The sequence below is a fragment of the Crinia signifera genome, chromosome 8 (assembly GCF_055691185.1).
Source record: "Crinia signifera chromosome 8, ASM5569118v1, whole genome shotgun sequence".
NCBI lineage: Eukaryota > Metazoa > Chordata > Amphibia > Anura > Myobatrachidae > Crinia > Crinia signifera.
The window spans coordinates 77783875-77798506 of NC_139224.1; the positions used below are offsets into that span (position 1 = coordinate 77783875).

At 39.6% G+C, this 14632-nt stretch overlaps 1 protein-coding gene across 1 annotated transcript in view; it reads right to left on the reverse strand.

Annotated features, from left to right (window-relative positions):
• Positions 1-1589: 1589 nt before the first annotated feature.
• The window catches only part of PRRX1 (paired related homeobox 1), a 103858-nt gene continuing 90815 nt past the window's right edge, over positions 1590-14632 (reverse strand). Inside the window, exon 4 of the mRNA XM_083158039.1 lies at positions 1590-1728. Coding sequence (XP_083014165.1) covers positions 1590-1728 — 139 coding nt within the window. The remainder of the gene's footprint in view (positions 1729-14632) is intronic.

A 14632-nucleotide genomic window follows, 5' to 3' on the forward strand; every position in this document is an offset into this window, starting at 1 on the left:
TATTTGCAATGTGGAGGTTTGTGATATGTCACAGCGGCTTAACAGTATGGAGCCATTAGACTGCTAAGTACATTGAAACCAGCAGCTTCTATCCAGGTGTAGTGATGCATTAAACCCGCCCCTTTTGGTGTTGGCTCCGTCTACATTTGATTTGATCTAAAAAAAAATTGGTGCCCCCGAAGTTGCTACATTGACAAGGGAGTGGCACCATTCACAATACCCTCAGGTTGCTCTAGTGCTTATATATCAGGGTTGCCGACTTTCAAAAAATCCTCTCCGGGAGAAGCCCAGAGAGGAATCTTGCATTACGCGTTTTGGGGGCGGGGATTAACAGTGACGTCAGTAAGCCCCGCCCCCATTACAGGAAATAGCCAAAATAACTGATATCCATGGAGGGGGCGGGGCTAAAATGACAAGATTGTGCCGTTTTAGCTCCGCCCCCTCCTGAGACCCGCGGATTGCGGCATATAAATGCCGCTATCGGTGGGGGTCCCCCTGATTCCGGGAGGGTTGCCCACCCTTCCGGGGGCTGGGAGGAAGGACCCGATTTTCGATATCAGATCTTTAACCCTATTGCCATTTATTATTTCATTGACAAATGTAATTGTGTGATGAATATATATCCTAATATGTAGGCTCAGGCAACAGAGAGAGTGAGCTGTAAAAGTTATACACAACTGCAAACTGTTAAGGCACATTCATTTAATTAATTAATGAACAAAAAAATAATAATTTTGTTTGAAACCATATATTATAGATAACAACTAAACGTTATCTAAAGCTGATTTAAACAAAAACGGAATATAGTTTTCTTGAGTGTTAATTTAAAACATGCTAAATCTATAACATAACAAATTCTGAAAATCTGCAAAATCATGCTGCACTGCAGGTGGCAAATGTAACATGTGCAGAGAGAGTTAGATTTGGGTGAGTTATTTTGTTTCTGTGCAGGGTAACTACTGGCTGCTTTACTTTTACATTGCAATAATAGATTTTAGTTTAAACACACCTCAAATAAATCTAACTCTGCACATGTTACATCTGCCCCACCTGCAGTGCACATGGTTTTGACCATTTTGAGAACAAATGTGTCCTGCGATCAGGTCTTAATTATGCCCTTTGTCAAGAGCAAAAAAATTAATTCTAGTAATTAATCTTAGTGTTATGCACCAAAATATCTGTATAAATGATACATATCAATACATACAAATCCTGAATAAAAAAAGAAACCTTTTACAGAAAAGCATTAACATTTATTCTCTTTCCAACAGTCATTTACAGCATGATCAGTTATGAATCTTTGGTTTTCTGAGATAATTTTTAATGTGTATTGGCTGTAATTGCAGCATGGAAGTACTGTATATTGTCCATATAAAGTGATTTGGAAATGTAAGCTTTATTACTATTTTAAGCAAAGCATGAAAAGAACACAAATGTCTGGCATTTTCCAAAGAGAGAACAAAATACCCATGAACTAAAAACCAAAAACAAATAGTTAATTCATCAATGTCCCATTGTAACATCATTATTTATCAGGCAGGAACTGCCAATTGAAATGTAATTGTATATATTTCAATTGCTTGTCTTCTTCAATTGAGTTTTGGCACTTGATTTCTTTGTAAACTATATTCCTTTGCCTTCAGTCTAAGATTAGCAATGCTGTTGGCCATGTTCATTCCCTGGGCAGGATTGTCACCGACACAAGTAGAGGAATAAGTAGCCATGGCACTACAAAACAAAAATAATAAGGACAACTTAGTAATACCTTTGTCAATTCGGAATATAAATATATCTGAATATTTGTTTTTAAATGTAAAATAATAATAATAATAATAATAATAGAATTAGGAATAATAATCATAAAAATTTAAAATTTAAAATTACAGCTGAACTAGTAGAAGACCGGGTTCTTTTGAGTATAAAGAAAGGCGAGTGTATACGTTTATTTCAGACAAAATAGTCCAAAATAGCACGTCATATACTGTATTGACAAAAAAGGATCTCTTTTCTTGCCATGTATTTTGTAAGAAATTTTGTAAGGAAGAGGTGAATATTTTGAAATTATATTATTCTCACTAAGATTTCTAGTGTGACCTTATAGTTCTTATTTCCTGTTCCAAAAATATGATAGAAGCTAAATTTCAATAAGTCTTATGATTTATGAAGTTCATAAATTCAAGTCAAGTAAATGCTCTCGGGACAACAATGTAATATCCATTGCCATGTAAAACATCTAATCTGTGAAGCCAAATGAAATAATACTTAACTTCGATTTAGCTGTAAAAACATAATTTTAATTACATGTTTAAATACTTCAAGTACGGTTTTATTAGATTTAGAAATACTCATAGGCAGAGAGGAAAGAGAAAGAATGTCTATTGCATGGTGCACCTACAGTATATGGTGTCTCACAAATAAAATGTAACCTTTATTGATATGGTTAAAAACTAGCAAAATATAAAAAGACAACATTAAGTGAAATACAAGCAAGGGATAATGTGTGTTTAAAAGACGATGGCTCACTGACTGCGCACTATCTTATGAATTAGGTCAATATAATAAACAGGTTTCTCCCATTGACACTAATGTATTAAATTGTTTTGCAAATAAATTGTCTCATTGTGTCTTTAGTGGGTATTGCCTCTTTTATTGGGGTGTGATATATAGTTGGTAGTGAAAGTGTTAACTCTCATCTCATGGATAAGTTGCATGCCCAGTATATATTTATAAATTGATTATATTTGGTGGAATCCCCCTTCGGGGTCTTTCTTAATATGCAGCCAAATTATCTCTTGTGATATGTAACAATTTAAATAAGCTGTCTCCTATGTTACAGTAAAGGTGTTTTTCTTGATGATAGCTCTTATTGTTTGGGCACTATTGTTATATTTTGTTATGAATCCAACCCCCTTATTCGTTTCCATTTTTTGTAATTTTTTGTTGTTTTGTAATAGAGATTGTCTGTTTATTATCCTCACTTCTCTATATGCCACTTGCATGAGATCAGTCGGATAACCTTGTTCAGCAAATGATTCAGACAGCCTGTCTATCATATGATTCCACCGAGGAGCAATTACGCCTAAGCCTTATGAAGTGGCTCTTTGGTATAATTCTTTTCCAGTTCAAATTATGTGCACTATCATAACTGAAATATCTAATTAGGTCTACATCTTTTGTATAAGTTTCAGTGGCTGTGGCATTATCTTTAATAGTAATTTTTATATCCAGAAAATTAAAAGTGCTCGTGCTGTGAACAGAGGTGAATTTTAAACCTAGGAATTGGTGTTCAAACTAGTGGTGAATTTAGTGAGTGAATTTGTGTCCCCTTCCCAAACAAAGAATAAATCGTCTATATATCTGCCATATAGGACCAGGCCCGTCCCCAGTCCAACATCCCACACACGTTTCTCTTCAAAGAGGCCCATGTAGAGGTTTGCAAAACTGGGGGCTAACCTGGTCCCCATGGCAGTACCCAACACCTGTAAGTAAAAATTGGAATCAAATAAAAAATAATTGTGAATAAGGACACACCATAGCCACTTGTAGACATAAATAGATATTTGAGTTATGATAGTGCACATAATTTGAACTGGAAAATAAATATACCAAAGTGCCAGTTCATAAGGCTTAGGCGTAATTGCTCCTCGGTGGAATCATATGATAGACAGGCAATTTCCATGTCTGAAGCATTTGCTGAACAAGGTTATCCGACTGATCTCATGCAAGCGGCATATAGAGAAGTGAGGATAATAAACAGACGATCTCTATTACAAAACAACAAAAAAATTACAAAAAATGGAAACGAATAAGGGGGTTGGATTCATAACAAAATATAACAATAGTGCCCAAACAATAAGAGCTATCATCAAGAAAAACACACCTTTACTGTTGCTGGATGAATTGATAAAAGGTGAAATTGACGAAGGAGGTAGGGTAATATTCAGAAAAGCTGAAAATACACCTAGGAAAACCATAGATTTTGTTTCGTTTGTGACACAGGAAAAATTCATGATCACTAGTTTTATGAACTGCTCCTCGACTTTCGTCATCTATCTCCTGAGCTATGGATGCGGAAAGCAGTACATCGGCCGCACCACACACAAACTAAATATTAGTTTCCTGGAACACAAGCGAAACATAGTCAAAAATATCAAGACACATCCACTGTCCAAGCACGTCTCGAGTTGTAGGATCGGCAATATAGAAAATCTGACCATTAGGGCAATTGAATATATCCACCATACAGTGAGAGGTGGTGACCGGTTTAACCGTCTATGTAGACGTGAATCTTATTGGATCTTCAGGCTAGACACCTTGACACCTAGTGGCCTAAATGATATGCTAGAGCTTAATGCCTTCTAATAATTATGATCACCTAGCCTTCTCTACTCTGCCTGTCCCTTATAACAAAATGGTGACTATCACTATATAATAACTGATATATGTATGTCTGTTTTATTGAAATCCTTCTCCGTCTATACCATTATATAAACCTACCAGACATGGGAGCATCTTTTAGGTTCTTCTGTCGAGATATATCTGACTGTTGACACTGGTGGGAACAATGCGGGACCAGAGGTCCATCTGGACCGCAACTGAACCCACTTGGTCCTCAGTCTTAGTGCTATGCACTATTACTGAATAAATGCTTAATACCACTATGTGTTATAAAGGATGTGGTGTCTACTACTCTGCATCGGTATTAAATCAATTGGTTATCAGAAAACATATATGTCTGTATGACATCGGTGGGTGTTACGTGGGATCAGAGGTCCATCTGGACCACGTTTGTACCCACCCAATAGTCAGACAATCGTGTCCAATCTGAACATAATGCCGAGTAGTAAAGCTCTATTATCTATAATAATATGTTAAATTTGTTGACTGTCTACATAGAATCTGTGAATTCTGTGAATACTCCAGGTCTTTTTTTAAAAATATGATGGCCCCGATACTTGATCGATTTTTGAAATTCTGCCTAATAAGTAAAAAGGTCAGTCCCAATCAATAGGATTGACTGTGTATTCCTGTTAAAATAATACCCTTAATTCTACCTCTTCCACATACAAAATATCTCTCTCTCTCTCTCCTCTCCGCCTGTATGTGGTCTTATAACGTCTATATATGTATACTGTATGTTAATATACATCAAAACCTCCATTAGTGTATAGCTTAGTATTACTCTATATGTGTGAATCAAATTGAGAAAAATAAAAGGAAAAAATATATAATACTGTAATTCTTCTTTGTTTCGTTTACCTAAAAACTCTGTTACTCATGGCCAGTAAATTTGCCTACTAATTAATATAATACAATATAGTAGTCTACCTCTGTATATTTAATCTATTTTTCATTTACCAGTTCTATGTATATGGAAATATATAGTTTTTATTATTCTTATTATGAGCATTTTTTTGTATATAATATAAATGGAATGACACTGAACAGCCCATTCAATATATGTCTATATGCATTTATACACTGTCAGGCTGACAAAATACCACAAACCTCTTTGCCTATTGAGGGATATTAGCTGGATAGGATATATTCGGTAAAGTGTCAGTATTTAGAGCTATTACTAAGAAAATGGAGTCTGACATGTAATAATGCAAAAATAAGCCTCATTCATGCAATACTAATAAAAATGAGCCTTAATAGGCAGTAGTAAAATCCGGACCAGTATAATCACAGACGCGGGAGAACCAATGAAAACCGCGATTGATAATGATTGATAATGAGTCCTGACAAGCGGTAGTAAACTTGGATTGACTTGGCCACGTGTTTGAAATATCACCAATAGGAACCGCTATTGAAAAAGTGGCTTGACACGCCAGGAAACGATACTCCGGTCACGTGACCGGGAACATTTACTGAATGGGAGGCAGTGTGCCCTATATAAACCAGAAGCTAGATACAGATGGCTATACCTGATCTTTGAAAAAGCCGCCTACACAAGGAAGCGGGGAAATGCGTCAGTTCTACTACTCTGCCTAACTGAAAGGTACTGCCGGCTGGCTTACTGGAAACGCTATACCGCAATTACGCTGCATCTCCACTTCACTTATTTGAGTGCTCTCCTGTGGACTGGTGCTAACATTATCTCCCTGATGCACTCCAGCCCATGCAAACAAGGTTGTGGTAACTACAGTATACTAAAAACTGCTAAGCTAAAACCACTAACACTGGACTGCTAATATCTAATCAGTGACAACATTTGGACTGTTTTTATTCTCCACTAACATGAGGCTGACATAAGTGGACTAATATATATATTTTTATTTTTTATTTTTATTTTTTCTCAGGGTAATCCTGATTTTTTACTGTGAAATTTCTTAATTGCATTGTTATTTGTTTGGTATCGGCCGGTACCTTTGTGATTGATTATTCAATTATTTTTAATATTTCATTTTTGTCTGTATCTATATGTTATAACATAGACTGGTCTAAAGTATATCCCTCAAATCCAAGCGCTCTCTTATATTTTTGCTCTTTGTTTTTTTCTGTCAGGATTGGTTATCCTAATAAGTCAGCAGCTGGATTTGAGAGATCTGTCAGTAATTAAATACATATTGTCATTAGCGCTACTATCCCCCACTTTTTTTTTTACTTGTACAGAATCCTGTGAATCAGTGAGTTCTCTGCACAGATACTTTGTTGCATTATAACACAACATTGAACTGCAACATCTCTACAAACTGTAACATAGGAGACAGCTTATTTAAATTGTTACATATCACAAGAGATAATTTGGCTGCATATTAAGAAAGACCCCGAAGGGGGATTCCACCAAATATAATCAATATATAAATATATACTGCAACTTATCCATGAGATGAGAGTTAACACTTTCACTACCAACTATATATCACACCCCAATAAAAGAGGCAATACCCACTAAAGACACAATGAGACAATTTATTTGCAAAACAATTTAATACATTAGTGTCAATGGGAGAAACCTGTTTATTATATTGACCTAATTCATAAGATAGTGCGCAGTCAGTGAGCCACCGTCTTTTAATCACACATTATCCCTTGCTTGTAATTCACTTAATGTTGTCTTGTGTATTTTTTATAAAGGTTACATTTTATTTGTGAGAGACCATATACTGTAGGTGCACCACGCAATAGACATTCTTTCACTTTCTTCTCTGCCTATGATTATCCAATTTTGTGTCTAGTGATGGCACACCTCCCACCGGTGAAAACTGTTATACAGTATCTATTCAATACTACCGAGGGGGGTCCAACTTTTCCTCCAACATGATGAGGGTCCTGTGAGAGTAACAACCTTCTAGTTTCTGTAGATTTTGAAATATTTTTTCTATCTTAAGGTGGCCATACACTAGGGCAATTTATCCGATGCTTGAAATTGCATGAGATTTCCCTTTACCCCTTCCGGCCGCAGCCTGTTTTTGCCTTCCTGACAGAGCCCTTTTTTTCAAATCTGACATGTATCACTTAAGTGGGGATAACTTTTTTTGCTTTTACTTATCCCAGTGATTTTGAGATTGTTTTCTCGTGACACATTGTACTTCAAGTTAGTGGTAAATTTGGGTCGATACAGTCTGTGTTTATTTGTGAAAAATACCAAAATGTCGTAAAAAAATAGAAAATTTTGCAATTTTCAAAATGTTAAATTTTCTGCTTGTGAGACAAATAATCATACCACTCAAAATAGTTAATAACTAACATAGACCATATGTATACTTTATGTTTCCATCATTATTTCAACCTCCTTTTAATTTTTTTGGACACTAGGAGGCTTAAAATATGAATAGCAAATTCTAAAATTTTCAAGAAAATTTCAAACACTGATTTTTTTAGGGACCAGTTCAGTTCTGATGTGACTTTGAGGGACTTGTATGTGAGACACCCCCATAAATGATGCCATTTCAAAAACTGCACCCCTCACAGTATTCAAAACAGCATTTTGGAAGTTTGTTAACCCTTTAGGTGTTTCACAGGAATTAAAACAAAGTGTAGGTGAAATTTCAAAATTTCATTTTTTTTGCAGATTTTCAATTTTAATACATTTTTCTAAGGAACACAGTAGATTTTACTAGAGAAATGTGACTAAAAATTGATTCCCCCAATTCTTTTGTTTTCATAAATATCCTATATGTGGCCCTAGTGTGCACGTTGACCAAACCACAGGCTTCATAATAGAAGGAGCACCTACTTGATTTTGGAGCCTCCTTTTTATGAGATTATTTTTTAGGCACCATGTAGGTTTCTAGGCACCATAAGATGCTAAAAGTTAGGAACCCCCCCACAAGTGACCCCATTTTGCAAACTACACCCCTCAGGGAATTCATCTAGGGGTATAGTGTACATTTCAAACCCCCAGGGGTTTCACCAATTGTGGTACAACTGGGCTGTGAAAATGAAAAATTACATTTTTTACATAAAAATGCAGTTCTGGCTCAAAATTTTTCATTTTCACAAGGAATGAAGGAGACAAAGCACCCCAAAATCTGTGCCCCAATTTCTCCCGAGTACGGCAATGCCTCACATGTGACCAAAAAATACCATTTGGGTGCATGGCAGGACTCAGAAGGGAAGGAGTGATATTTGGATTTTGCAGCTCAGATTCTGGTGGAATGTTGGTGGGTGCTATGTCGCATTAGCAAGACCCCCGAAGCACCAATACAGTGGAACCCCCCCACAAGTGACCCCATTTTGCAAACTACACCCCTCAGGGAATTCAACTAGGGGTATAGTGTACATTTCAAACCCCCAGGGGTTTCACCAATTGTGGTACAACTGGGCAGTGAAAATGAAAAATTAAGTTTTTTACACAAAAATGCAGTTCTGGCTCAAAATTTTTCATTTTCACAAGGAATGAAGGAGACAAAGCACCCCAAAATCTGTGCCCCAATTTCTCCCGAGTACGGCAATGCCTCACATGTGACCAAAAAATACCATTTGGGTACATGGCAGGACTCAGAAGGGAAGGAGTGATATTTGGATTTTGCAGCACAGATTCTGGTGGAATGTTGGTGGGTGCTATGTCGCATTTGCAAGACCCCCGAAGCACCAATACAGTGGAACCCCCCCACAAGTGACCCCATTTTGCAAACTACACCCCTCAGGGAATTCAACTAGGGGTATAGTGTACATTTCAAACCCCCAGGGGTTTCACCAATTGTGGTACAACTGGGCAGTGAAAATTAAAAATTAAATTTTTTACACAAAAATGCAGTTCTGGCTCAAAATTTTTCATTTTCACAAGGAATGAAGGAGACAAAGCACCCCAAAATCTGTGCCCCAATTTCTCCCGAGTACGGCAATGCCTCATGTGTGACCAAAAAATGGCAGGACTCAGAAGGGAAGGAGTGATATTTGGATTTTGCAGCACAGATTCTGGTGGAATGTTGGTGGGTGCTATGTCGCATTAGCAAGACCCCCGAAGCACCAATACAGTGGAACCCCCCTACAAGTGACCCCATTTTGCAAACTACACCCCTCAGGGAATTCATCTAGGGGTATAGTGTACATTTCAAACCCCCAGGGGTTTCACCAATTTTGATACAACTAGGCTGTGCAAATGAAAAATTACATTTTTTTACACAAAAATGCAGTTCTGGCTCAAAATTTTTCATTTTTATAAGGTATGAAGGAGAAAAAGCACCCCAAAATCTGTGCCCCAATTTCTCCCGAGTATGGCAATGCCTCATATGTGACCAAAAAATACCAGTTGGGTGCATGGCAGGACTCAGAAGGGAAGGAGTGATTTTTGGATTTTGCAGCTCAGATTCTGGTGGAATTAATGGTGGGTGCTATGTGGCATTAGCAAAACCCCCGAAGCACGGTGAAATGATGAACCTAATAATCCATAGATGTGTGGTATATTTTAAAACACTCCTTTATACATAGGCCGGGTTTGTCGGGGCAAGTTTCACAGTGGAAAATAGTATCCTTTCTTATTCCATTTTTATAGCAAACTTTGCACCTTTTTTGTGTCCTGCCCTTTTTTGCAGTGGAGGGGATTTCGTTAGGAAAATGCTGCCCTGGTACAATACGGGGGCCAGTACTAGAAGTACTGGGGCCCTCTGCCTGCTGGTTCCCAAATATTAGGCCCTTTATGACTTCCTCTTGAAAGTGCATAAATGTCCCCCTCTGGCTGGTAGAACGGAATAGCACGTAAGCGTTATACAGTGCCATCTGGATGATATACACGGCCAGCTTCTTGTACCAGATTTTTGTTTTCCGCAGGGCACTGTACGGCTTCAGTACCTGATCTGAAAGATCCACTCCGCCCATGTACTTATTGTAATCTAGGATACAATTAGGTTTTGAGGTGTGGGTACTGGTACCTCGTACAGGGACGGAGGTGGTACTGTCTCCATGAATTGTTGTCAGTATAAGGACATCCCTCTTGTCCTTATATTTGACCAACAACATATTTTCGGTGGATTGTGCCCTGCTTTCACCCCTTCTCAGTACTTGGGCAATGTGCGTTTTTGGGAGGCCTCTTTGGTTCTTGCGCACAGTACCGCAAGCTGCTGTACCTCTTGAACCAAGGGCCTTAAACAGGGGGATGCTAGTGTAAAAGTTATCCACATAGAGGTGATAACCTTTATCCAGGAAGGGGTGCACTAAATCCCAGACAATTTTTCCACTAACACCTACGAGGGAGGGGGGGCATTCTGGCGGTTCAATTCTTGAATCCTTCCCTTCATATACCCTAAACCTGTGGGTGTACCCTGAGGTGCTTTCACACAGTTTATACATTTTTATGCCATACCTTGCCCTCTTACTGGGAAGGTACTGGCGGAATTTAACCCTTCCTTTAAAATGTATAAGGGACTCGTCGATACAAATAAATTTTTCAGGGATGTACATCTCTGCAAATTTGGCACTGAAATGATCAATGACCGGCCTGACTTTGAATAGTCGGTCAAAGGTGGGATCATCTCTGGGTGGGCACTGTGCATTATCGGTGTAATGTAAAAATTTAAGGATTGTCTCAAAACGAGTCAGAGTCATGGCCATACGGTAAAGTGGGGTGCTGTACAGAACATCTGTACTCCAATATTGCCTAATTTCTGGCTTTTTTACTATGCCCATATGTAACACCAGACCCCAAAACGTCATCATCTCTCCTGCATCTACAGGGGTCCACCTAGCAAATGATGACGTGGGGTTTTGAGCAATAAACTGCTGGGCATATAAATTACTTTGGTCCACCATTAAATTTATAAAATCATCAGAGAAAAATAATTTGAAAAAGTCAATTTCTCTGAGACCTGTTGAATCAAATTGGATTACTGGGATGGCCAAAAACTCAGGAACCTGGGGCTCAAAATTGTCTGGTGGTGGGGTCCATACGGGATCAATCATTTGGGGAGGGGGTCTCAGCTGCTCTACGGGGGCGTCTTTGAGGGGGTCCCTCATCACTAGAGGAGGAAGATGAGGTTAAGACGAATCCTTCAAATTCCCCGCTTGCATCACTGGCTGTGTCAGAGTCAGAGGCAAGCATGGCATATGCCTCCTCCGCTGAATACATTCTTCTGGATGACTGGGATGACATTTGGGATGACATTTGGGATGCCATTTTTATTTTTGTGTTTCTGTAAGTGTAATGTTTCAACACGTGTATAGTGTAGGGGGGGTACAAACTTTATTTCAACACGGGGGGTATGTAGTCTGTAGTGTGTATGTAGTGCAGAAAAAAAATACTTTATACAGGAATTTGATCCCAATAAAAAATCAACCCTGTGGCAAAAATGCTGATCTGTGATGTACGTCACTCAGCAACTTCAAGGCAGCTTTTGGTACAACCTTGAAGGGGTTAAAAAAAAAAAAAAAAAAGGTCCTGCGCCAAAAATTAAGCACAGATGTTGGTCAGTAACGTCCGTCACTGAACAGCGCTCAAAGGCAACAGGAATTTGATCCAAAAAAAAAATAGATCAACCCTGTGCCGAAAATGCTGATCAGTGATGTACGTCACTGATCAGCGCTCAGCGGCCACAGGACACCCACAAAAGCAACGTGGGTGTAAAAACAATTTAAAAAAAATAAACCACAGCACTCTCCCAAAAAAAAACAATTTAAAAAAACTGCAGAAAAAAAATTATATCAACCCTGTGCCAAAAATGCTGTTCAGTGATGTACGTCACTGATCAGCGCTCAGCGGCCACAGGACACCCACAAAAGCAACGTGGGTGTAAAAACAATTAAAAAAAAATAAACCACAGCACTCTCCAAAAAAAAAACAATTTAAAAAAACTGCAGAAAAAAATTTATATCAACCCTGTGCCAAAAATGCTGTTCAGTGATGTACGTCGCTGATCAGCGCTCATCGGCCACAGGACACCCACAAAAGCAACGTGGGTGTAAAAACAAAACCCCACTGCACTCTCCAAAAAAAAAACTGCAGATCAGTGATGCAGTGATGCAACACTGATTAGCAGTGAGGGGCAGCAGGCACACAACTGTGGGTGCAACCTGACAGGGTATATATAAAAAAAAACAAGCAGCACAAACCTTTGGTGCAACTGACAGGTATATATATATAAAAAAAAAAACCTGCACCCCCAAAAAGTTGCTGATCAGCACAGATATACTGATCAGCACAAAAGGGGGGGCAGCAGACACAAAATATAGCACTCTCTATCACTCTCTGTCACTATCTCTCACTATCTCTCACTATCTCTCACTATCTGTCACTCTATGACTCTGCAGCAGCAGCACACAGGAAGTCACAAGATCCAGGAAGCATCCAGCTGCTGGCAGCACGCTACCAGCGGTGATCAGGTAAGTATCAGGCAAGGATCAGGTCAGTATATCACGACAGATTGGCACGGTGACCGCTCTGCACGCAATTCCAGACCGGAATGGCATCTGCAGCGCAGTTACCGTTAGTTTAAATCACGCGCCATGGCTGTGATTGGTCCGTCGGTCCGACGGACCAATCACAGCCTTGGGGGCAGGTGGGGTGAGGTGTGGTCATCACCGGTGACCACCGGTGACCCCCTCACGCCCCCTCACACCCGGCGATGATTGATCCCTGTGTTACCGAGCGTCTGATTCGCCGGTAACACAGGAAAACGCTGCGGTTGGCTGTTCACATTGAACAGCCAATCGCAGCGATCGCCGACGGGGGGGAGGCATCGCCGCCCCCCCTGGGCATGCTGGGACATGTCTGCTGTCAGGGACAGCAGACATGTTTAAACTGTCACCGCGTCTATAGACGCGGTGACAGTTTAAAGTCATGACGTATATATACGTCATGTGTCGGGAAGTACATCCCGGCCATGACGTATATATACGTCAAATGTCGGGAAGGGGTTAAACTCCCCTGCAGCTTCCAGACAGTCCTGCATGTCAGATTCTGTACTTGAGTGCTTATTTTGCATCGGATATATTGCATGAAATTTATCAACCCATGTCTGTTGGGCTGTACTAAAGGGTGCTAGGGGGGCTGGCCTAAATAGTACTGCTAAATTCGTCTGGTAATTCAGCAAAAAATACAACTGGAAAATACTAATTTTCCAGGAGAATTTGGCTGAAGCCTGCACAAATCAGTCAGATCCAGGCTTCTCTGTGTAATAGATACAAAAATAAATAATAAAAAAAAAATGGCGTGGGGTGCCCCGCCCGGCTATAACCAGCTTATTGAGCTGCTCCTGGTTTCAGAAATACAGGGGGGGAGGGACGCTGGGGTTCCCCTGTATTTCTAAAACCAGCACCAGGCTCTTGGCCCAGTGCTGGTCCCCAAAATACGGGGGACAAAATTAGTAGGGGTCCCCAGTATTTCAGAAACCAGCACCAGGCTCAAATAGCCAGCGGTGTCATGCCACAGCCAGTGAACACTTTTTACACAAGGTCCCCCGGCCAATGCATAACCACTCTGACTGGTCAGCCCAGGCTGGGTCCCTAGGGAAGTGGGGACCCCCCCAACAAAGGGGTCCCCCCTCCAGGGGAACACCAGCTTAGGCTGAAGCCGGGGGCTGGCCCCACCACTCTGGGCTGTGGATGGCGGGTTAATGACATTATAATAAAAATAAAAACACATTGGTGACCAGTGGGAGCAGCAGCCTCGGATTTTCTCCTGTCCAGGGCTGCTGCTGCGCCCCTGGCGCATATCTTTTTTTTCACATTTTATTGGTATTTCTTCACATATAAACATAAAACACAAAATACATACTTTTCCCGATTGTGGGTCATAATCACACCAATAGTTACACTTTGTCTATCAAAGGATCACAAATTCACATATATATTCCTTTATGATATTCTCTCTAGTATTTCTCCCCCTTCATCTCTATCCACCAGTCTCCTTTTTCCTAACAACTCTCTATAGTGAGAAGGAGCTACCTTTAGGTCCTTTGTCCTCCTTTTCTGTCCCACTTTCGTACCTCATTTACTCATAATCATATCCCTAAATCTGCTTTCTAGAAGGTAAAGATCGCTTTTTTTTTTTTTTCCAGTGTTTCCATATATTTAACAAATATGAGATGTAACTTCATTTATTCCTATATGTATAGGGAAGGGGAGGAGATGTGCCGCCTTACTTGTGCTTTACCGTGTGTGCATTTATTTTACTATAGTCCTTTTGTGTAAATGCCTCCTGTGTGGCCTTAGTGCGTTTGTGTTTTTTTTTTTCCCTTTCTAATAAGTGTTT